The 25,487-nt window shown below is 37.2% G+C and overlaps 1 protein-coding gene across 1 annotated transcript in view; it reads left to right on the forward strand.

Moving 5' to 3' along the window:
- Positions 1-25,487, forward strand: part of LOC120624052 — a 208,219-nt gene that overhangs the window by 110,949 nt on the left and 71,783 nt on the right. Inside the window, exon 3 of the mRNA XM_039890384.1 lies at positions 22,788-22,904. Within this exon, the coding sequence (XP_039746318.1) occupies positions 22,788-22,904 (117 nt within the window). The remainder of the gene's footprint in view (positions 1-22,787; positions 22,905-25,487) is intronic.

Consider the following 25,487-nt stretch of genomic DNA (forward strand, 5'->3'; position numbering starts at 1 on the left):
GACATGCGTAAGTGATGCGAGGTCTTACTAGTGAAGTGTATATTTTAAGTTTGGTGTTTGGACTTAGATTTCATTTTCGGTTTATAAGAATCGGTTTATAAGGGCTTAGTACTTTAAGCTCTTTGATTCTTGAATTACATAGATACTCCGTCCAATTGAGTTTCTTGTCAAGAGTCACACCCAGATATTTCATCGATTTGGGCCAAGGAATCTCATGACCAGCAATATAAATTTTTCTGTTAGGCAACTTAGGTTTAGTAAAAACGGCCATAAGTCTACTATATATACTATCTTCTTTATTCAGTTGTTTTAGTATGGAAAGTTAAGACTCGGATCAGTCGGAACAGTCGTACATTAGGCGATTAAAATGTACCCCGTTGATGTTTTAATTTGCAAACTCGAGGAGAGCTGGCTGCTAAAGCTCTTAGTGCGATTTGAATTCCAAACAGTTGCGAACTAAATTATGCACATCTCTAACTAACATTAACCTAATATATTCAAAACAGGGTAATATTTTTGAATGATTTAATATATTATCTATGATGAACGAGCTGCCTCGTGCATCTAGAAAGCCATGAATTGTCAAGTATTGTGATTTTTCAAACCACGAGGTCCTCAGTTCGATTATTGGGTTGCCGAAGTTTTTTTTTTTTTACTACGACAATACACACATCGCCATCTAATCCCCAAAGTAAGCGTAGCTTGTGTTATGGGTACTAAGATAACTGATGAATATTTTTATGAGTAATATACATAAAAGAAGTTGTAAAATCGGTGGTAACGGACATAACGCGGCGCGGAGAGCAGTTTAAGCCAGTGGCTATGTTATTGACATTATCATGATAACATTCGTTAATGCACATCATAATTGTATTACTATCATTTTTATTTAACTATTCCTCTTAAAGTTAGCTTGATTGCAATCTCACTTGCTAGTAAGTGACGACGCAGTTTAAGATGGTAACGCGCTAACTTGTTGAAGTCTGTTTCTACGCAAAATCGTATCGGAACGCTAAACCGCTTAGCGGCACGTCTTTGTCAGTAGGGCGGTAACTAGCCGAATCCTCCCACCGAAGTCTATAGGACATTCACAAATTATAACTTCCCAAATAACCATCGCGGAAAATCGAACTCGGGGTTTTTCACCGTCGTCAAAACACATTATTAAAACACATTTGAATGCAGAATTGTTGTTGCAATTTGTTTTGCTGACTCCACAAGTCTACGACCGAGGTCCTCGGCTCTTCCTATTTGAATTGTTGAGACAGCTCCGACGGCGTATTTTAAAATGAGCTCACTGCGTCTCGGAGAGACAATAGATAAGTAAACTGGAATAGATTGCTCCAGAATTTCCAAAGTGCTACATATATAGAAAATCTTTCGTGTTTGTTTTTAATTATGCTTAAAGGGGAACAGTTTATTTTCTAATTATAATATTAAGGAGTACATGTATGATGGAAAAGGTTGGGAATGAATTGAACTTCATAGCTAGACATTAAATCTACTGTGCGAGGATGATAAAAACAAATAACCTGGATAAGGTTGTTGTGGGCTCTTCTCATACCAGGGCGCGTTTGGAACTCTCCCAGCTTTAGTTTTAAGTTAACGAACGCAGTTATCACCATCACCAAACATTAGTGTTAACATGTTAAATGTATGAACGCTTCATAAGTGCCTGTGATAAATGAAAAAATCATTTTTGAATTTGAATATGAATATTTGGAATGATATTTGAATTATTGACGGTACTTTTTGTGTAAAACTGCCGTCCACAAACATGTAATTTTGCCATTGCGAACGATAGATCTAAATGACTGATGACCGGTTAAAGTCCAGTGGTTAGGACTTCGACTTCACTTACGGGGGCCCGAGTTCAAATTCCAGCACGCACCTCTAACTTTTCTAAGTTATGTGCGATTTAAGCAATTAAAATATCGTGGGGAAACCCTGAGAGTTAGTTCTCCATAATGTTATCAAAGGCACGTGGAGTCCACCAATCCACACTCGGCAAGCGTGGTGGACTACGACTTTAAAACCTTCTCATTGTGGGAGGAGATCCGTGCCCTATAGTGGGTCGGTAATGGGTTGATATGATGATTATGACAATAATGTTGATGATAAACAAGAGATATAATTCGTTGGCTTGCACGTGGCATCACAAAAAGCTAGTAAGTAGAATGACCCAGACGATATTTTGTGTAAAAAATAGACTATCTAGCTATAGCTCTTGACTGCAATCTCACTTTATAAGTGTTGATGCAATCTAAGATGGCAGTGGGTTAACCTAATAGGGGCACGACAGTTTATAATACCTAATCGGTTTTTAGGCGACATCGTACCAGGCCGCTAAATCGCTGGGCGGAACGTGTTTGGGTGGAAACTGGCCACGGCCGTTTAGTGCGGTGAATACGCAAGTGAATCCCGAGCTCTCACTTATAGGTCTATCGAGGGACACACATAGTTTTTAGTGGGTGCAAGTTCCACATAACTCCTCCGTTTCCCGCAACGGTGTGGTATGCGTCATTTTCTCTGTATAAAAAAAAAAACTCCCCCCCGGCTCGACCATTGCAGGAATTATAAATTCTAAATTTCTCACCGCTGGGCTAGAGAGTTCGTCGTTTATCCTTTTATAAGCTACTTTCACAATGCAGGCGAAGCTGCGTACAGAGCTAATACACAAATAACCCTTTCAAATTCAAATTCAGAAATTCTTTATTCATGAAGGCCTATCACAGGCATTTATGAAGCGTTCATACATAGGTATTTGTTTACATAACTGTAAGGGGATGGTGATCAGTATCGTGCATAGAGGGTATGCACATTGTATGCAGATGATAGAAAATGAAGAAAATCTCCAGTACGAGTTATAAAAAACTTAAGGACAGGTATTGTAAGAGTTATAAAAAGCCTACCTTTATTGGTGATAACTTCGTTCGCCAACTTGAAGCTAAAGCTACGAGGGTTCCAAACGCGCCCTGGTCTGAGAAGAGCCAACAACAAACTTAGCCGAATAATATTATTTGTATGAAGTTAGAGCAATTCATACGCAAGCTTTATTATCGTTTAAGTAGTCCCTACTATCGTCATATCATTCCATTGCCGGTCCACTACAGGGCACAGGTCTCCTCTTACACTGAGAAGGGTTTTAGGCTGTAGTCCACCCACAGTCCACCTTTGAGAACATTATGGAGAATTCTCAGGTATGCAGATTTCCTACCGATATTTTCCTTTACCGTTGAAGCAAGTGATATTTTAATTGCTTAAACACATAAAGCACATAAAGTTAGAGGTGAGTGCTGGGATTCGAACTCGCCTCCCGAAAAGGCTATCACCGCTTCTTCTTCCTCAATGTTATAATAAGATTTTTCTGTAAGCTTATGTTTCATATAAACTTTGAACTGGTTGAGAGACTTCTCAAAGATTTTATTCGGTTATTTGTTATAAAATCAGTTATCCGTAATGCTGTTATCCGTTTATCGAAATAACCGAAGGCAATTACTGTCAGTGCCAACAATCTCGGATATGCTCCTAAAGCACTCAGCAGTACTCGAGACAAGGGCTCGCTTTACGGCCCATTGGTCGCGAGCTCCGACCCAACGATTGCCTTCAAATAGTTTATGGACGGGCCATTAGACTAACTATGGCTGTCAATTTGATTGGAAACTGCTGATTTATCTATGTCAGAGCTCTGTTGAATAATTCGCTCGAACCACTTGTAAAGTTGTACTTACAGGAACATTTTTAAAATCAAATAAATAGGTATACTTTGCAATAGGCATGATTAAAGTAACAAAGAATCGCTAAATATTGTATACATCTAATGATATATGATTCATATACCTATTATGAAAAACGTGTTAGTATTTATATTCTTAGTGATATTGTTATTTATCTCTCTAGCATAGGGAGGCATTTTTCTCTACGAGAAAAGGAAAATGTTTATCGTCTCCCACAGTTTGATCGATTCTCTGACCATGGGCGCATGGATGGAAATAATATACTTATAATGTCAAAAAAGTTTACCCCAAAATTCTCATTCTCCAGTAGCCGTTTTCTTCGCAGGTGGTCAAGTCAATTTTATAACTTGTCCTCATTTTAGCCCAACGGCAAAGTCGAGCGATTCAAAGGGATTGCCCCTCTGAATTCCTAGCATTTTGGGTACCATGCCCATAAGTGAACAGTTAGACGGCTTATATTTTTTGTAAATATTACAACGAGAAGATTCCTTGTCAGTTTACATAATCTGGGAATACATTTTTTCACTTGCCTATGCTAGCCGTGAAAATTTTATCCCTTGTCTGTGGATATAATCGGGGGATAAAATGTTCGCACACTGCCTGAGCAAAAAAAAAATAATGGCCGACGTCTGTTGATTACAACATGTCATCAGTCATCACTCGTAGGCAGGTATCAATATCGCGGAGCGGAGAACTTAGTAAAAGTGCGAGTAGGTATTTCAGAAGCGATGGAAGTTAGAAGAATTTTATCATTAAAATACCTTTAACATTGATCGGGAGGAGTTTCGCTTATAAATATGCCCCATATATCTGTAGAGTTCGGAATTATATACATAAACATGTTCGCAATTTCGAATTTCGTAGTGAGAACATTTTTTCAAAGAGTAGAAACCTTTTTTTTTAAAGAATGGGTACATTTTATCGACAGCTTTTAGCGATGTCGATGTGAAGCAGCCAAACGACATTGCTGTGTTCCGATCTGTTTGGCGTAGTTCGGTGTAAATACAGACATATGAAGGTTAACAAACACGCCTCAGGTTTGTATGGCTTGTTACTCTGTTATATGGTGTGGCTGTGCTCTGTGCGATGGTTTTCAACTTACCATATTCTGCGACATGCGATTATGCGATTATGAGTATAATATATTATTTTTTAAATACAGATGCGCTATGTGCTTAGCCTTTTCAGAGCCTATATGTTCTAAAGTGCTAAAGGGACTTTTCTACGCACAGACGTGACGCAGACACTGCGCGTAAACGCGCATAAAACAAGAAACATTTGCAGCTGTACATAATTATCAACAAACTTCCCCATACCACCACGCGCATCTGTATTGATACAAACGTTGAGAATGATCGATATGGACGCACTATGTTAACGTGCGGGCGTATTTGTATTGACTCAGTACATATTTCGACTATCTATCTTTTTTAACTGGCGTTTAGAAAGCGTGTTTAAAGTAGGTACTCCATAGGTTTAGGCCCTTACTCGCACCTACCCTTTGAAGCAGAAAAAATGCTTATGATGTAAAATGGTCAAACACTTTCATCCCTTCTTCCAAAGGAACTACTCGTAAGTTGAATTCGGGATAAAGCGACCTAGTATGATCAAAATTGTGCAAAGTTTCATTCGAATTCGTTCAGTGGTTTCAGCTTGATGCGCGGCCATGATATAGACAGACAGACAGACAGACAGACAGACATGAATGAAAAAAACTATGGTTTTTTGTTCAGTATTGGTTATAGAATGCCCTCCAAAGAATATTTAAAATATCTTCAATGCACAGAATTTGAGCTGTTAAAGTTTTATTATAAGTATAGATAGATATAGATTGTTATGTGCATTATAGTATCAATAGAATACCGAGAAAAACAATTCTCAAGATATATAAAAGATGCAGAAGGTTAGTGTATCCGCATATATGAGTATATGGAAATTATTTTGTGGGGAACGCACATTGTTTTCCCACACAAGACAAAAATGCACTCACGAGAAAACACATAAGAATATTCCAGGCGGATCTGTTTCCATTGAGGTAAGGTATTTGTATTCCTATAATATATTTCTATATCGGTGCTGCTGGCTCGATCAGAATCCATTTTCTTGTTGTATTCTTATATCATTTCGATATTTCCCGAGCTCCGTAGAGCAAGCATTCCCTTGACAATTATTTATCGATGTCGCTCATAATCAAAGGGGTAGATTGTAGTATCTTCAAAGCATCTTGCTTTGCATTATCTTTGTGGAGATCCGACAACTCTTATATTTATTTCATTTTGCATTTCTATTTTAATGCGCATTTTCTTTTTCCATTCTTACTTTGGTTTAATATGTTACGAGCACCTTTCAGGCGGAATTTTGAATTAATTTGTTTTTTGAGTTATAAACATGCGGTATTTAATTATGTTTTTTACGTCTTTTTACGACATCGATCTCACTAAGCGATAAGGCCGCCCTCTGTATCCTACATTTAAAGTTCATTTTTGTTGTATCCATTATTTTTTTTTTTCTATTTGTACTGTACAAATAAAGTGTATAAATAAAATAAATAAGCAGGATATCTAAAATTGCGATTTCTACCAGTTTGTCTTTTTGGATGAACTAGCCTGTCTCACCTACTCTAAAAAATGTAGAAATTGTGAGCTTTTAGTCTCAGCCTAGTTTTTTTATGCGTCGTTAGTTGTCACGGGATATGAACTTCGTAGGTAAAGGAATATTTAGATCTTATAGTTCTTGAGCATTCACAGAAAAGTATTTTGTAGAATATCGATAGCCTTCAGACGATGTTCCAAACATTGAAGTTACGTGCAAACTAACTCTTGTTTGACGATGTATTCTAGCTATGTTGTTCACCGAGTTTAATGTGTGCAAGGTGTTCTTGGCAAAGCAATCCTATAAATAGGAGCTGTACTCCATGAATGCATGTATGCATGCAAATAACGACATAGAATTCGACTAACAATAAATATATGAGTGCTTAGATTGTGGTGAGACTATTTTTGCCATTTCTAACTTTACTGATGGGTGAATATTTATAAGTAGTTTGAGTAAGGTTTATGGCTGACAAATGTTATTTATATTAGATTAATTAATCCTTTTTAAAATAATTACTAGTGCAAAGTACCTTAATGACATGTTTCAAGGTTTTGGTTTAATGAAAAGCAACATAAAAATTTTGTTTACAGTCTGACTGATGTGAAACTTCTAAATTTATTTTTTGAAAGAATGTAGGTACCTTTAAAAAGCTATATTTATAGAGGTAATCAAAGCTATAATAATAATTTTGACGGATTTAGATTTATTTAATCTTACACTTGCTCAATAAAAAAAAAACATTTTTATTCTAAATTCTAACTTCTACATGTTCTACTTAAAAGTACATTCGAATGTTTTCATAGTACCACTTTAAGTGATAATGTTAATAAGGGTACTTATCTTCCCTTATTGACATTATGTATCAACAATGTGTGTTTATTTCAACCCCATATTTCAAAGTTCTATAATTAATAATTTTTGAAGTTTGCTGTCAATTTTTATATTTTTATGTATTCGTATAATTTATTACCGGCTACTAAAATGGTGTATATGTTTTATTATTTGTATCAATTCTAAGTATTAAGTAAAACGTTTGGGCCTGTACCTATTTATTGCGTTAACTAAGTAAACATTTTTAAATATTATGGTCTTAACTTCATTGATGGGTTATAAAAGACGGTGCAGTGAATTCAAAGACGAATAATGTTTTAAGATTTAAATAAAGGAACAATGCAACCTATTGATCGTCGGTAAAATTGGGTACTAAAGCCAACCATTTTTGACGTAGGATGAAAATACAGAATAACCTATTTTGAATTTAAGTATTTCATCCGTTTAGATTTTTATTCTGCTCCGTTTATCGCGGAGGAATTCGTTTGATGTCGGGAAATGCAGTCGTTTGAATCGGTGCCGTTATCCTGTTTAAGCCTTCAGGTATTTCTTAGATATTTTTAAAGCGGATTACAGCTCTTTCACTGCAGTTCACGACAATATCAAAAATGGGATCAAAGAAACCGAGTTCATCTTCTCGCATGGCCATTTTATTTGCGAATTTAGTAAAGAGCTAGAGACGACAAATTATACTGATTGGCCATGTAGGGATTCAAGCCTTGAGAAACAACTTTCTTGTGATAAGGAGGTCACTCCCTCATAGTGCAGTTTTTTTTTAAGTTCAGGTTATTCTTGTCCTTGGGGCTTAATGAGTGTAGGGAAAGGGTGGGCATGGCCAATGCGAAAGCTTTATCAAAAAATCCAAACGTCTAAACTTCTAAAGCATATCCAATGGAAATACATATTTTCCGACAGAAGTGATGGCGGATTATTGCTCAAAGATTTCTAAATAAAGAAAAATTTTTAAATTCATTTATTTCAAGTAAGCTTAGTTTATAGGTTCCTTTGATACGTCTATTCATTGTTTGCAGTGACTCCACCACCCGGTCGGAAGGCAGATTCTACCGAGAAGAGCCGGCAAGAAACCCGGCAGATTGCTATTTTTCAACATAATTTTACAGTTTCACAATTAAACTGCCTGCCAACCCGCATTAAAGCAACGTAGTGGGATTAAGCTCTAAAATCATCGCTCCTTAAAGAGGAGGCCTGTACCCAAATGTGAGACATTACCAAGTTTATGATGATATTCATTGAATTATCTGTATGAATAGTGGCAAGTTCCCTATTTCCTATACGATAAACTTGGATCCCTTCTCTACACCACTTTAGGTGGGTACTAAATAGCTTCGATGTTTAATAACAACTGTATATGGCTTATAATGTATCTGCCATAAAAACATCACACTGGTAAAAGGGAGGTAAAAAAAAAATTCTGTATAAGAGAAGTTCATACTTTACCAAGGAATTTTTAATTAATACAATTAGAGCCTCAAAAAGTGAGCCAACAAACTTCCAAATATAATTAGCTCTCAACTTCGAAAGAGGCATCTTAAAAGCATGAAACTGAACTACAACTACTTTCTAAAAGTTCACCCTGTCTGAGGTATTGACTTGGACTGGTAATTAAATTTAACTCTCGAGAGCTTACTTTCAAATACAGCAACAAAGATAGTTTACATACCGCAGTTTCAAGGACCAAAGCGGTCCTTTCAGTATGTACCTTTTTTTTGTCGTGGTAGAACAGCTTTATGACTGGCTCTGTCCTTTTGGGCAGGACATTTGTTACGTGGGACTCGTTTACTCAAACTAAAAACCACGGCATGTCCCTCTCGTTGGCTTAAGTAGACATCCGGGGATCTCGTTGTATACTTCCCAGACGTCTACCAACTGCCCCAACCGAGTGCCAGGGCTACTAGACAGTAGGGAGACTCATATAGTGACGGGTAGCTAGCCCAATAACTGTCCGTCGCCCAGGGCAAGCTGACGTGCGGCATATTCCCGCCGTCTCCTTTCCCCCCGTCTACGTCTGAGCGGTTTTGTGTATAGAACTTGTTCATGCCTCCGCTCCGCGGTCTCCTTCTGAGGCATAACTTCTTCGCAGTTTCAGTACATACCTATTACTTTTTTTTTATGGTAATAATAGACGAACCACGCAAATGACCCACCTGACGGTAGCTGATAAAACATCGCTTATAAAAAGAGCAACCCTTGAACAGAGCATGGAAGGAGCTATATACCGCCCTGTGCCCATCAATTTGAGGGGTAGGTGTTAAGTCCCATGTGCCTATAATTACACTATGAAAGTTAAGCTGAATTTGCTATACTCCGCGAAAAGCAGGAGAATCTGTATGGTGTAATTTATAATTTCTTCAGTCCTTATAGTCCACACCAAACAGATCTTCGGCAATGTACCCTCCACGCACGTTCACGAAACCGGGGCATCCTCAGGAGATGCTGACTTTACAATGAATATTTATTGTTGTACTCAACAATTATAAAAACTGTGCTATCTCCGCTTTTAATCTGTATAGTAAGTTTTAAAAACAAAATTGCAATAAAAATAAAATCCGTGACATAAAAGAGATGCCCCCTTTTATGAGTAAAGCCTTTGTCAATTTATATTTTATAAAAATGCTCGTGTCTACAGAAAGTTTACAAGAGGCTCACCGCAGGGATTCACTTTGTACCGTTCAGCCATAAAATCGTTTGTCGACTATACCTTTGTTCACCGAACAGCAAACTGTGCTAGTGCTTTGCTTATTAATTATAGTACCTTCTTCGTTGCAACACGAATTTAAGGAAAGACACTGTACTTCCAAGTCGATATTGCATTGAACAAGGCAAGAGGGACTGGAGGCCTACTCTCATCGTTTAAAGCAGTATTATTTTATTATTAATAATAATAATATTGTTTATTGTGCAACAAAAATAGGTATTGTGCAGAAGTAATATAAGTGTTTACATTACTTCTGCACAATAGGTATAACTTATATTATTCTTTTAATTTGCATAATATACAGAAATCAACTGTCCCTAAGGTAGGTATAAACCTGTGTTTTAGACTACAGTTCTCTCCTTATAAATATGGCTCGTTTAAAGAAAGAAAGAAAGAAATTCGCAGGCAAGGCTGGTCATCTTTTTCATACGTGATTTTATCGAAACTTAACCGTTTACGAAACGCACGTAGCCGTAAGCTCTCAAAAGGCAAAAAAAAACCCTATTTTGAAACATTCTTCATTGGTCCTGTGCTCCTATTAGTCTTAGCGTGATGACATATACTCTATAGCCTGCAAATAAAGGCGATCGCTCGAACTGCAATTCATACAGGGGAATATCATTACTAGCATCTCCAGGAAAAGTCTTTGCGCGAATTCTCATGAACCGTTTACTGCCGCTATCGGAAAAATTACTGCCCGAGACACAATTTGATTTCCGGCCAAACCGAGGCACATGTGAAGCTATCTTTTCTGTACGTCAGCTTCAAGAAAAAAGCAGAGAGCAGGGTCAGCAATTATTCCTATGCTTTGTTGATTTGGAAAAGGCTTTTGATAGCGTGCCGAGGTAGGCTTTGTGGGTAGTATTAGCGAAAATTGGTTGCACAGAGAAGTTTGTGAGATTGATACGGCTTTTACATGATAACATGCAATGTTGTATAAAGATGCAGGGTGAGCAATCAGAATTTTTCAATGTCAGCTGTGGTGTTAAGCAAGGTTGCGTGCTTGCGCCGACTATTTTTGCCCTGTACTTCTCAATTGTAGTAAGAGAAGCCCTGCAAACTTCTAATGAAGGCATTCGAATTCGCTTTCGAACCGATGGCGGTGTTTTCAACCTATCTAGACTAAGAGCGTATACCAAAGTGTCTTACGACATAATAACCGAAATAATGTACGCTGATGATTTGTGTCTTGTAGCGGAATCCCCGGATGGTCTGCAACACCTAATGACTAGTCTTGATGTGTCTTGTCGCAGGTTTGGTCTTAAGATTAATGTGACGAAGACAGAAGTAATGGCATTAGATACATCTATTGATGAGTCAATGGCCATAAAATTAGAGGACGAGTCACTTGGGCAAGTGCAGAAGTTCAAGTATCTGGGAAGCGTGATAACATCTAGGAGCCACCTTGACAGTGAGATAAATTGCAGAATAGGAGCAGCTGCTGCAGCTTTTGGCAAGCTGAGAGACAAGGTGTTCCGTTCACATGACATAAAACTATCTACCAAGGTGAGCGTCTACATGGCAGTGGTGCATCCAAATCTCTTGTATGGCTCTGAGACCTGGTGTCTTTACCGTAAACACATCCGCACTCTGGACAGATTTCACATCAGATGTCTTCGAGATATAATGAATATTCACTGGTCGGATCGTGTTCGCAATACAGAAATATTAAGGCGAGCAAATGTCTGGGGTATCGAGGCATACTTGATGAGGCGGCAGCTACGGTGGTGTGGGCATGTCTCACGGATGTCTGACGAGAGAGTTGCAAAGCGCATCTTCTACTCTGAACTGCAAGACGGCAAGCGGAAACAAGGCGGCCAGCTTCTGCGGTATAAATTGTTGCTGAATCGTCATATGAAGCAATGTTCCATAGTTCCGGCAAGATGGGAGACCATTACGAAAGACCGCCCACATTGGCGGCGCTTAGTAAACACGAACGTGACGAAGTTTGAGTTGAGGCGACTTAAGGCGCTTGATGCTAAACGCGATGAGCTAAAGGCACGACAACCAGCGGCCTTATCATATAACTACATTGCCGGTGTGTTGACGTGTAGCGAATGCAGCCGTACGTTTAGCACAAAATCAGGTTATGCGAGTCATCTAAGGGCTCACCAGCGGCGCTCTCAGCCGGAATCTGAAACAGTCGCTGTGACCGAATACGGTTAGGATTGATTGATTTGACTCTATAGCCTTCTGCTATAGATGTGCTATCCAACACTGAAATAATTATCAAATCAGACTCGTACCTGAATTAATCAGCCATTTAGTTGCAGTATAGATAGGTAACCTACATACCGACTGCAGTGCCATCTGTCAGGCTGATATGTTCAGGCTGATATGTGAATCTAAATCATCCAGGGTCCCACCCAAACGCATACAAAAATAATCTTTCAAATCGGTCCAGCCGTTTAGGAGGAGTTCAGTGACATACACTCTTACAGTAGAATATCTTGTAGTATACTAGCTGTAGCCCGCGACTTCGTCCGCTTTTGTTTTTGCTTTTCTAAAGACATGTGCCTCATAAATGTGGCAGCACTTTATGTATTTAGGATAGCAATGCCTGGTGTAAAATCGTCAAACATTTTCGGCCCCTCTCCCGAGAGAACTGAGCTTAATTTCGGGACAAAAAGCTTCCTATATTACTTCTTATACCTTCAGGAATATGTGTACAAAGTTTCGTGATGATCTGTTGAGTAGTTTTTGCGTAAAAGCGTAACAAACAAACTTACATTCACATTTATAATATTAGTAGGGATATATGAAGATTGATATTTAGGGAATGATATTTTTTTCATATTTCATAAAAACGAATAGCGCTGTATTCATGATTCCTTCAGCAATAATATCAGTAATGTTACATAGAGCGGCAATAAGCAGCGATTTCAGGGCTGGCTTATAGAATTTCGGCAGACATTCATGTGAATTGAAAGGAGGAAATCTCAGCGTGGTAACAATTTATTTTCTTGCCCGCCCTCTATTTAATGGATCACTTCTCTTTCTACTCGTCATCGGAATGGATGATAGCGTCCCTTTCTGGGGAACCGTGTTTGATCCCCGGAACCTCGTACCTTTTGGGGTTACGTGCGTTTCAAGCAGTTGCGTAAACAAGCTTAGTCCCATAAAACAACATAAAACGAGTAAACCAAATCGACTTCTTCGTGGTTTTTTGAAACCTTTCATAAAACGTTATGTTTAATTTTATGCGACACTAGCTCAACCTGTATAATTGTTGGTCCTGTAAGACAAACAGGTATATATATCAGGTATATATAATCAGTTGTGTAAATAAACGTTAAAAAAATATGTCACTTGCTTCAAAGGTGAAGGAAGGAAACCCGTATGCCTGAGAGTGCTCCTGACGTTCCAAATGACGTGTGAAGTCTTACAATCCTCAATTCGTCAGTGTGGTGAACTGCGGCCAAACCCTTGTCATTCAGTGAGAAGACCCGTGACCTGTAGTAGGGTGGAAAATAATGACAGAATGGAAAATGATTTCAGAATATTTTTATTGGTTGTCCTTACGGTCATCTTTTAACTCGTAACTTCCAGAACACTTGTTTACCAAATACTTATACAAGTGATATTGCTGGCCAAAGACTACATACTACGCGAAAGAACACATTATATAGAGTTAATGGGCTTTAAGCTAACGAGCTCTGAGTCTTAAGGAGCGGCTATTATCGAATTTTATTGAAAATTATACGTAATATATAAGATATTGACATCATCATCATCATCAACAGCCCACGAGCGTCAACTACTAAACATAGGCCTTCATCTGTCCAGCGGGCTGGAGGTCGTCCCACAATGCGCTTACCGATTCGCGGTCTCCACTCCAGAACGCGTCTGCCCCAACGGCCCCTGCCACACTGCCACTTCAACTACAAATCTTTCACAATAAGAGGTTGACATATTATAAAGTATAATTCCAGGCACATGAGCCTTGACACCTTTGCCTCAAGTTTACACAGTATGCACTTTGTAGGACGTGCGTGCAAAGTGTTGCCCTCTTTATGGCCGATGGTTTTCCCGTTACCTTCAGGTGGGCCATTTGCTTAGTCCCACAATTATTATTACTATAAAAACAACACTAAAGGGACCCGCGCGACTTCGTCCGCGAATGAGCCGACTTAAAAAAAATATTCCTTAGTTTTCGCGGACTGTTTTTTAGAATTTTAAAGAAACAACAATTCCGACAATTTCGATATACTTACTACCTACTTCAGTCGTAACGTTTACCGTTCACGCATCGCACGCATCAGAATCTCTCAAAATGGGTATTTTTTGCCGTATTTTCCCGAGATTCCAATATAAATGAATCCTGAGCTAGACCATTTCCAGCCCTCGAAACCACCTGTATACTAAATTTCATGAAAATCGTTTGAGCCGATTCCGAGCTTCCAATTATATATATACAAGAATTGCTCGTTTAAATATTATATTATATTGTAGCGCCATCTAGTTATGTATTGTGGAGATCGCTACAGATATAAGAAAAAACAAGTAAATCAAAACGAATTTTTCACAATTTATGGTACATAAATAATAAATAAATAAACTCGCTCAAGTTTTGCGAACAATTTACTTCGTTAAAGTCAGGAGTTGAATTTACATATATTTAGGTATATTGAGAGATATTCATCAATTTGAAACATGAAATCGAAAAAAACGGTTTATTAGTGAGAACAGACTGCATAGCAACGTGAATCGTTAATCGTTAATTAATGACTTCTGGCAATTTAATATAAATAAATAAATAATAAATAAATATACTACGACAATACACACATCGCCATCTAGCCCCAAAGTAAGCGTAGCTTGTGTTATGGGTGCTAATATGATTGATAAATATTTTTATGAATAATATACATAAATACTTAGAATATACAGATAAGCACCCAGACACTGAAAAGCATTCATGTTCATTGCAATAACATTTTTCAAGTAGTGGGAATCGAACGGGCTTGGACTCAGAAAAGAAGGGCGCTGCCCACTGCGCCAATCGGCCGTCATAAAATGTTATAGCTTCTGCAAGTAGATATAACAGGTGACGATCAAAGCGGCGGCACAAATCGAAACGCATCATGCATTATGTTGAAGTGTGGTGCAAGTAACAGCCGATTGTTCAACAAGTGCAAACAACGAAACATTTTGTTAAATATATCTCCGGCAATACGGCTATGGGCTGGACATATTTCTCTGAAAAAATTAGGAGAATTTACCCCCGTTTATGTTATTTGGATGATATTTGTACTTGTGCTCCTATACGATGGGCGATACTCGGAAATTTAATAAAGCTGTGGGAGAAGATAAAGTTTAATTCTCGTCCCGGATAGAAATAAGCCCTATAGCAGAGCTAGCATGGGCAGGAGAGTAAAATTATATACCCCAGATAATTTCCCCTGACAGGGGATAAAACAAATTTGTCCACCTGTTAAAGCACTGAAAATGAAATAAAAAAAAATTCTCCCCGTTTATTATTACACATATATAATGTGGATATTATTTCAAATTGTGCGCCAGTGCTCTGAGAGTTAATAAAGCTGTGCAAGAAGAGAATTTTTTTGTACTTTCCCTGGGGATATAATTGTCTCCTACCCATGGTAGCAGTGCAGGGGCAGTTTGAGAATTTGTAATTTCTGTGTCATTTTATCGGGCTGGTAGAGGCTTTGGCAGAAGCTAGTTATGACCCTATGTTCGTTATTGTGCCAGCAAACGATTAAGCGTACAAGAATAGAGATTGCTTGTAAATTTAATAAACTAGTCAAATCGACAATTTTGAAGGACGTTTATTGAAATAAATTTGAACTAGAAATATGTATGTGTGTTATTAGAAATGTTACATGCATATGTGACAAAACCATTTTATTATAATTAGTATGGTTTCTACACGGTTCCGTACCGAAACGCTAAATCACTTTGTCGAATGTCTTTGTTGGTGTTCTTTATTTTTAACCGACTAACAACGTCTTCTTAACGTTACCGAAAATATAACCTTCAACTCCCCTTAAGGAAAAAGATTCAAAACTGTTTAAAATACTATAATCTGGTTGTGTCTATCCAGAGAATTCCTCTTTGAAAGCTGTAAGAAAATACTTAATCTTATTGTATCCATCCGTCAAATTCATTGGACTTTCAAATCAAACCTAATAAAATTTCCTTCGCCATTGGGGGATCAAAAATCAAATAAATGTATTCTGCGAGTGTAATTCCCTTTGTTACTTACTCAGTGATTCTCTCATCGTTTGTATTTTCCGCCTAATGAGACTAAATTACCATAAATGTTGCCTAATTCAGTTACAATAAAGAACTTTTACAGATAAGGTTTGTAATCTGCCCAAACGCGTTTTCGCCACTGTGGTCATGAGACTAGAAGGAAATAGTAAATAATGTCAGAACAGAAGATTATATTGGGCTATACTGGCAAACGAGATAAATAGCTAATTTAACAAGGCAACTGTATCTTTTTTTGAAGAAGTTTTTTTTACAGTAGTACTACTCGCCTTCTAATAATAAAACAAAGTTTCAAGATATTACAAGGATGGTAGGTAGGTATACAAACAAATCATAATACTTATGTGATGATATCCAAAGGAATAGATTTCGGACAAGTCATACAAAAAAGTATATTTTGTAGGAGTAATAACCTATTTAATGTGCAACATAAGCATGCCCGCGTAAACATGTGTGCGAGCGTGTGTGTTTTTGTGTGTGCGTGTGTGTGTGTGTTTCTGTAAATGTATATATACGTGTTCATGGTACTGTGTGTTTAAAGCAAAGCATAAATCTTATACACTATAAGACCTTTATGATACCGTTAATACTGAGGGGCTAGCTTCATTTAAAAAATGCTGTCAGCTGTTGACGAAATATAAATAACGTTGGGCTCATCCGCTTCAGGTAGGATTTCAATGCGAAGTGAATCTGTTATTCCTGATAAACCTTTTTCCCTTCCAGTGCAAATTTCAATAAATCGGCTAAGCTTTCTTTTCTTTTTAATATATTGATGATAAAATCTTTCACAATAAGAAACTTCACTACAAAGAAAAAAAACTATTTGTTTTTTGAAACTTACTCTGTGGTCTTACTTAGAAGATGTTTTTGGTTGAAAAATAAAAAGAGTGATATTATACAATTCATGTTCAGAAGTGTTTCAAGAATGGCGCCAATGTACATTTCAACTATTGCATTCAGCGGATGAACAACACGTAGTCACAAAATGTGCAATTTTTTAATACAAACCTAACGTTATAGATTATCAATACACTCATCATCATTCTCAGCCTATTAATATCCCAATGCTGGGCACAAGCGTCCCTCACTTACTGGATTATAAATAAATAAAATAAAATTTAATTGCATTATTAAAATAAAATAACAAATCCCTTAACCGCTTCTGCTCATGAGTTGTGCGTAGCATAATGAAATCAGTGCGCTCAGCGGATCAGCAACACATAATACCAGGCACCAGTGCACTTTTGTAATAAACTGAAAGCTATAGAGAAAACATAGCAGTATTTATAAAAAACTAGCGTACCCAGCCCGCTTCGCCGGGGTAGATTTTGCTTTATTTTATTTAAACAATAAACTTACATCATTAAATTTTTAATTTAAGTCTCAAAATATTTTAAATCATTTATTTCTCTCCGTATGCATTTTCTTCTATTCTCTTCTCGAGCGGGTGAAGATCATTATCTACACCCATGTACACCCAACAATAGAATATCATCATAGCAAAAAAAAAGCTGTATTTGACAGTTCAAAAATAGGAGTGATCGGATCGTCCCCAAACTTTACTGGATTACTCGCGCCAGGTTAATCCGGAGATTCCCTGAAAGTTTCATTGAAATCGGTCTAGCCGTTTCGGAGCCTATACGGAACATACCCACACTTTTATATATATAGAAGATATGCTTGGTCACTTCCGTTTATGACTTGGAACGTTATATAACGAAAAGAACAGGCTTTTTGTAACTCTTACAATGCCTATCCTCAAGTCTTTTATAACTCGTGTGAATACTCTCTATGCACGCAACTGAGAACGGGTTTAAAGCTGTAGTCCACCACGCTAGCCCAGTGCGAATTGTCGGACTCCACACACCTTTGAGAACATTATGTAGAACTGTCAGGCATACAGGTTGCCTCGCGATGTTTTCCTTCACGGTTGAAGCAAGTGATATTTGAATTACTTAAAACGCATATAACTTAGTTCGAATCGAAATCTAACTTTCGAAGGATTCGAACTCGGCCCCCCAAAAGTAAAGCCGAGCTCCTACTTACTGAGCTATCACCGCTTTAGTTTAGTATGGATTAACCCGAGGTAATTCAGGGTAACCGGAGCTTACAGAAATATGCTACCCTCTTCCGCTTATGACTTGTGACTTTGTGACGGATAATGAAATCAGTGAGCTCGGCGGATCGGCAACACGTGGTTATACCAGGCTCCAGTTCGCTTTTACAATACCCATTCTAATTTATTGGATCAATTCGTGTTATCTGTCTATCCATTATAAACGACATTTTCAAGTTCGTCACCTAAATAGTAACACCTAAATAATACAAAGAATCCGCTTTCTACAGTTTACTTCTTTAATTTGGCCATCTATATCCTTACCGAAATTAGTTTAGACCTGAAAACGTAACGGAAGAAAAAGATTACTTTCGAATTTATATTAGGGGTTCTCCGTCCCTGTTTATTAAGATTTTAACCCCCGACGGAAAAAGGCGGTAATAAGTTTGTTGCGACTGCTGTGTGTGTGTGTGTGTGTGTCTGTCGCATTGTATTTTCCGAACGTATGAACTGAATTTGATATCGTTTTATTTATTTGAAACTTAAATTAATCTTAGATATGTTTGATGAAAATCGGTCCAAGATGGCCGCCGCAACAAATAGGTAGATTAGATATTTTTTACTTCCTTCAATATGGGTATCAAATGAATGACTTGACTAGTAGAATAACACTATACTAAAAGTCAAAGTGGTTAAATTTTTATTTATAATTTTTTATCGATCCCGTGGGAACCGTTTGTTTCCTTGGCATAAAGAGTAGCCTATATCTTCGTCCTTACAACTTACTCTAGGCCACCAAATCAATTTGAAATCAAGCATCTATAGCATTTTCTTAATTACGCCTTTGGTCTGCTGGAATAGATCGTCAATTAATTATAAGGCCACAGATGATACCTTTAAACATGCTGTTTGTTTGATATTTTTATTTGCGATCAATAAAATTGTATTCATTAATTATCATCAGACTATATTAAAATAATATATTTTTTAAAGTTGCATTTATATGTCATTACACAAAGAAAACTTTATTGATTATGTTTAAAGCCATACTTCCAAGTTCCCGTTAAAAGTTATGATGGCTTCAAAAGCAAAGTAAAAGTAAAGGCATGCAAAGTTCTATTTGAAACGTACCAAGACGGCCACGGGATTGTAAAGAAAAATATAACTTGTGGACCGTTTCCATTATAATTAAAAAGAGCTACAGTTTCAGCTTCTAACACTTTCCACTTCCCCAAGTAAGTAATTAAGTTGATTAGGAACGCGAGGCCGCCTCTACAAAGAGCTTTTTCATATTTCCATTATGTTTCTGTGACGCAGCGGAAGTCATTCGGTAGCCTTATATGGTCGCAAGACTTCGCAGTTTAATTGGGTCTATTAACCATTAAAAATTAAAAAAAAAACCCGATTTTCAATCGGTATAGTTTACATTATTCTTGTAGTCAAGCCCATTTCATACACAGTTGTGACAAAAAAAGGGAATTCACCATTTTGTGACGGCGGCCATCTTGGTTTTGAAATTAGTTGAGAAGCTGAAATGAATGAATGAATGAATACACTTTTATTGTACACCAAAGAAAAAAAGTAGTTACAGAGATATAAATACACAGCAAGAGAGAACAATTTGGTGGCCTTATCGGTACATAGCGATTTCTTCCAGGCAACCAAAGGCAATTGACGCGACACACAGCTCGGAGATCAGATGGACGTGGGGATCCCAATGTGCTGAATGTGCTGATGGCAACCTCGGCAAATCTGGATCTCCCTTCAAAAGACCTATGCCCAGCAGTGGGCGTCTTTCGCTTGATATGATGAGTTAAGCGCGTTAGCTATGCGTTATTACAAGATACTACTGCGACTCGTTATACATTTTATCCTGCTAATATGTACTCTAATATGTTATGTTATATAGACTCTAAAAGGCTAGGCCTTGTAAAATGGACAAAGCCATCGGCTGTGAGTATTATAGTATTGCTTACAGAATTAAGAACACACAGAATCCGTGTACACGACTAATACGAAGCATCGAAAACCACTCCACTTTAGTAGTGTTTCTCGAACAGGCGGTTAGTCACTTCATACCATTTAGCAGTTGACAGTAATTATTTTACCTCTAATGTTCTAATCGTTTACCATAAAACGTGTAAATAGGAAAAAGTTTGTTAGCTTTCAACATTGACGGTCGACTGTGACGCAGTGGGCAGCGACCCTGCTTTCTGAGTTAAAGGCCGTAGGTTCGATTTCCACAACTGGAAAATATTTATGTGATGAACATGAACGTTTTTTAGTGCCTGGGTGTTTATATGTATAATCTAAGTATTTATATATATTAATAATAAAAATATTCATCAGTTATCTTAGTACCCATAACACAGCTTGTGTGCTGCTGTGTGACGCTTACTTTGTGGCTAGATGGCGATGTGTGTATTCTCGTAGTATATTTATTAATTAATTTATTATTTCAACATTACGCGGGTATGAAGTGAGACCTACGCGGGGCGTTTTCACTGTTTTTGGATACAATGCATACACTGCATGCAATAATAGCTGAATGAAGACTTTTTATGTTCTTAATTCTATGGCATAATTATTTAACGTTTGTTTGACAAATATTTCCTGAGTTCAGATAAATATTTGCATAGAAATGCACTAAGTTGTCATATAAAATACGTAGTGACAACCATAACATAAACTGGGTCTACATTTATGTTTAAATCTGTTCACGGATAACTGAGGCAACAGTAAAAAGGTAATGGCCCTGGGTATAATGTTAAGACAATAATTTACTCACACGTTTGTTTTCACATCACGAAGTGTTATTGAGATTTGAAGGAAGTAAAATTAGTTAGGGCTGTCATATTTATAATTTATTCCACTACAAGTTAGACCTAGACTGCAATCTGACCTGGTGGTAAATGATGATGCAGTCTAAGATATTAGCGGGCTAACCTGTTAGGGAGTATGGTAGTCATACCACTAATTGGTGTCTACGCGAAACCGCACCGGAACACTAAATCGCTGAGCGGCACGTTTTTGTCGGTAGGGTGGTAACCAGCCACGTGCAAAGCCTCCCACCAGACCAGACCAGAGAAAAATTTAAATTATAAAATTCACAAATTGCCTCTGCCAGAAATCGAACCCAGAACCTACTGCTTAAATTCACAGTGTCAGGTCGTCTAACGGTCTTGTCTAATACCAATTGGTAGTTAACCGTAGGGCTAGTTTGCGAGCGTAGAGCAATCTCACACGTTTTTTCAACATTCATTTCCCAGTCCTCTGTAAAAGACCCAAAAAACCAAATAAAATAACTAGCCGATAGTACGCTCAGTGCGAGCCAAAAGCGGTGTTCACAAAAAACGGATAATGCCATGATAAATGGCCCCAAACTCGAACTTACAAACTAGCCTCATTTTTTTTCTACAGATAATGAAACAGCAAAAATGGGTTAAAATGAGAACTTATGGGAATGTGTATTACTAGGTATAAACCGCGACTACTACTGCGTTTTTTTCGGTTTTTCAATATCCCGCGGGAACTGTTTGTATTTCGGGGATAAAAAGTTACAAACTCTGCCTAACATTATGCACAAATTAGTTAAAATATACCAGTAAAGCTGTTAAGCCGTTTCTAGGCTACAAACGAACCAATAGACAAACATACATACTTTCGTATTTATAATATGTGTTAAGTATGTATGGACTCGTAGGTAGTGCATACATACATATTTTTTTAACTACAAGTTAGCCCGTAACTGCGATCTCACCTAGTTGTAATTAATGATTTAGTCCAAGATTTTTGGCGACCTCCCTGGAGCAACGGTGAGCGCTATGAATTTAAGTAGGAGGTCTCGAGTTCGATTCCCGGCAGGGGCCATTTGGGAATTTATAATTTCTGAACTTTCACTGATCTGGTCTGCAGTGCAAGGCTAACTTTTAGTGGATAAAATAAAGATGGTAGCGGGCTAACCTGTTAAAGATATGGCAGTTATATTAAAACTAATCAGTTTCATTGAGATTATATACCATATAGTAAAGTATGGTTATTTTAAGATAGCATCCGCTGCTATGTTACTTTACTTGTTACAGTACCAAATGCTAAGTGGAGTCGTTGTCGTAGTAGAGTCGTTCGTCAAATATAACTTTTATTTTACAATAACGTTATATTCGAGAAAAAATTCCGATTTGTTCATCTTTTAAGATATCATTAATTTGATGCATTGTGTCAAACCTAACCTAACGTAACCTATGCCGCAGTCAGCGCTACTAGCATAACATTTAAAAACCAAAACTCAATATCAGAGAATAAATTCTAAACCTTAAAATCAAATGACATTAGGTTTATTTTACTTTGTCGTGATAAGGTTTCGCTACTCAAAAACGACTCTACGATTCCGAATGTGCAACTCTTATATACGAATGGTTATCATATACAGTAAATTGTGCGTAGCAAATATTTTTCTACAACAGTTACTCGGATCCATGGCTCTGCAAGTGTTAATGTATATATTTTTTCCTTGACTAGGTATGATCGCGAGCCTTCAAAATACTCCCCACACCAACGCTGCGGCCACTGTTATATGAATTCGTTCAGGTATCAAACGTATCTTTTGGTATTGTTGCAGGGAGGTGCGGTGAAGGCAGCCCGTGCGAGCAATTGTGCCGTGAGCTGCATGACGGCACGTTCGAGTGCGGCTGCGGGCCCGGCTACGTGCTGCACGTAGACGGCTACGAGTGCTTAGGTGAGCAGGAGCAGAATTGATAGTATAAAGTACAAGGAACATGGTAGTTCATCAACATACGTCGAGCTTTATAACGTCACGCTCGTAGACAGCTACGAGTGCTTATGTGAGCAAGCGTGGCAGTAGTAGTAGCACAACGAATGAACATTGGAGTCCACACAAGTGAGTCGTAAGATACACGACGGTGCGCTCGTAAACAGCTGAGGATGCTTAGGTGAGTGGAATTAGATGTAGTAGTAGCAGGTACAATGAGTGAGAATGGGCAACTAGAATAGTGCCGCGAGCTGCACAAAGACACGTTCGAGTGCAGCTGTGGACCTAATTACCTGCTGCACATAGCGGCTACGCGTGCTTAGAGGGTGAGAAGGCGTAGCCGTTTTAGTAATAAGTAACATAGTTTAGTTTGTTAACGGACGGATTCCGGATACATTTACAAGAAAAAATATCTCCAGGGTGCCAACTATTTCTGTGTACAATTTTATGAAGATCGGTGCAGCGGCTCAGCCGAACATAGGCAGCACACTATTAATTAAAAAAAACAAACAGACATACTTCCGTACATATTATATTAGCATGGATGAAAAATTAATACTTTAACTTAATATTTTAGGAAAATCATTGTTTTTTACTTTATCACGCAGATGAAAAATAAATACGTAGGCATACCTACTTATCCATTAGCATTTCTGCTAACGAACCGATAAAAACGTAACGTGAGAATTTTCCAAAATTGACGAGCTGACATTAATCATCCATCTCGATAAATCATAATACTACCGTATACCTATATTTTATACTTATATTGATGAGAGACATTTCTCTCGGTCTTATTTCTGGATTCATCTAACAACCAATTTGGTATTGATCTTATGTTTTCGAGTGATAACGACACTTGCCGTAGGGCATGACATCGTTTTTGTGTTCTTTTTTCAATTTATCTCTTTTTTATTTTGACGGGCAAAGATTAAATACATACAGCCTTTTAAATAAGTCTGAACAACATTAGATTTTCCTAAACATAACAATGGTTAATCTATCCACGCATAATTTCCTTTGTTACCAGTAGGTTAAATTTCATTCAAAGTTCGTCGTAGTTAAATTATATCTATAAAACATACAAATAAATAAAATATCTATGATTTTAAAATCTAATTGCTATTTATTAAAATCATATGATTATTTTGCCGATGCCAGAAAACCTAAAATCACAATTCAAAAATCTATTTCTCTCGGCTTATATTTGAAAAGCGAAGCCAATTTTACTTTAAATAAATATAAAGTATGTGTATTTATTACAACACACATTTTATATTTATTGAAAAGTAATGAATATATTGTTAACATAATCAGGCAAGTTAGGATAAAATAGAGTATACCTACGTTTCCTACGACATACAGATATACTCTTAACATATTATGTAGTAGCAAGCTCTCTCCAACGCTATCAAGTCTCTACTAGTAAATGGTCTCTCATAACATAAAAGGAGAGTTTTTAGCGATCCGCCAAATCGAATCCTTTTCGGAGAGTTGTCTTATTCAATTCTCAGTAGCCGGCTAGGGATAAAGCTGAATTTCACAAAAGGGGACTCAATTTCTAAGGATAAAGTTCCCGGTCAGGGCTACCTACGTCAGATTTGGAGATAAACGGATTCCTGAGACGATTGTTATTCAAATATGTCTCTGCCTATAATAACATGTATTTCAAAAAGATATTTTTCAAAACACACTCAAGTAGCTGTCGCCTGTAACATTTGAAGAGTTCCCTCGATTTTTCCAGGATCCCTCCAACAGATCTTCACCAAATTAAAATGGGACTACCTCTGAGGTATAATGAATGAATGAATGAATGAATATACTTTTTTTGCACATCACAAAAAGTACGTAAAAAAAGAAATTTATAATAAAACCAGACAACCAATAGCGAAGAAAAAAATACAGAAAAGTGAATATATACATATACCCATTAAAACATTGCATTACTTAAATAAATATATAAAATATTTACACAACAATGTTTGTAACTATATACAAATTCATAAATAAGTTTACTACCAATATAAATATTACATATAAAAATGATATTAACTTAAAAATAATGTAATAAATTAAATATGAAACAAAATTAATAATTTTCTTCAAACATAAATAATAAAAATGAAAAAAGAGAAGAAGGGAGCAGGGAACTATCACGGGTCATGAGATCATTGAGACCTAAAGTGATATTTTACAAGTTTTTTAGCCTCTCTTATAGACAAGGCATTAAAGCTTAACTGCCTGAATAGTGAAGGACTTGTGGAAGAATTATGAGAAGGTACCTATAACATACGAAGCAAAAAAAGAATCATCAAAATCGGTGTATAATTGGCGGAGTAATAGCAATTTTAATGAATCGTGCAAAGCGCTTGGTATGGGTCTTATGGATCAGACATGGAATCAAAAAGTAGAGCATGCAATTAAAATGAGAATGGTTTATTGAATTAAGTTATTAACTATTTCAGTAGAAGTATGTTAAACGTATAAGGGCTATGCGTCAAGGGGACAAACTCTCAGCAAAATCGAGTTTATTAAACCTTTCGCTTTCGA

Source organism: Pararge aegeria, chromosome 1 (assembly GCF_905163445.1).
Source record: "Pararge aegeria chromosome 1, ilParAegt1.1, whole genome shotgun sequence".
Lineage (NCBI taxonomy): Eukaryota > Metazoa > Arthropoda > Insecta > Lepidoptera > Nymphalidae > Pararge > Pararge aegeria.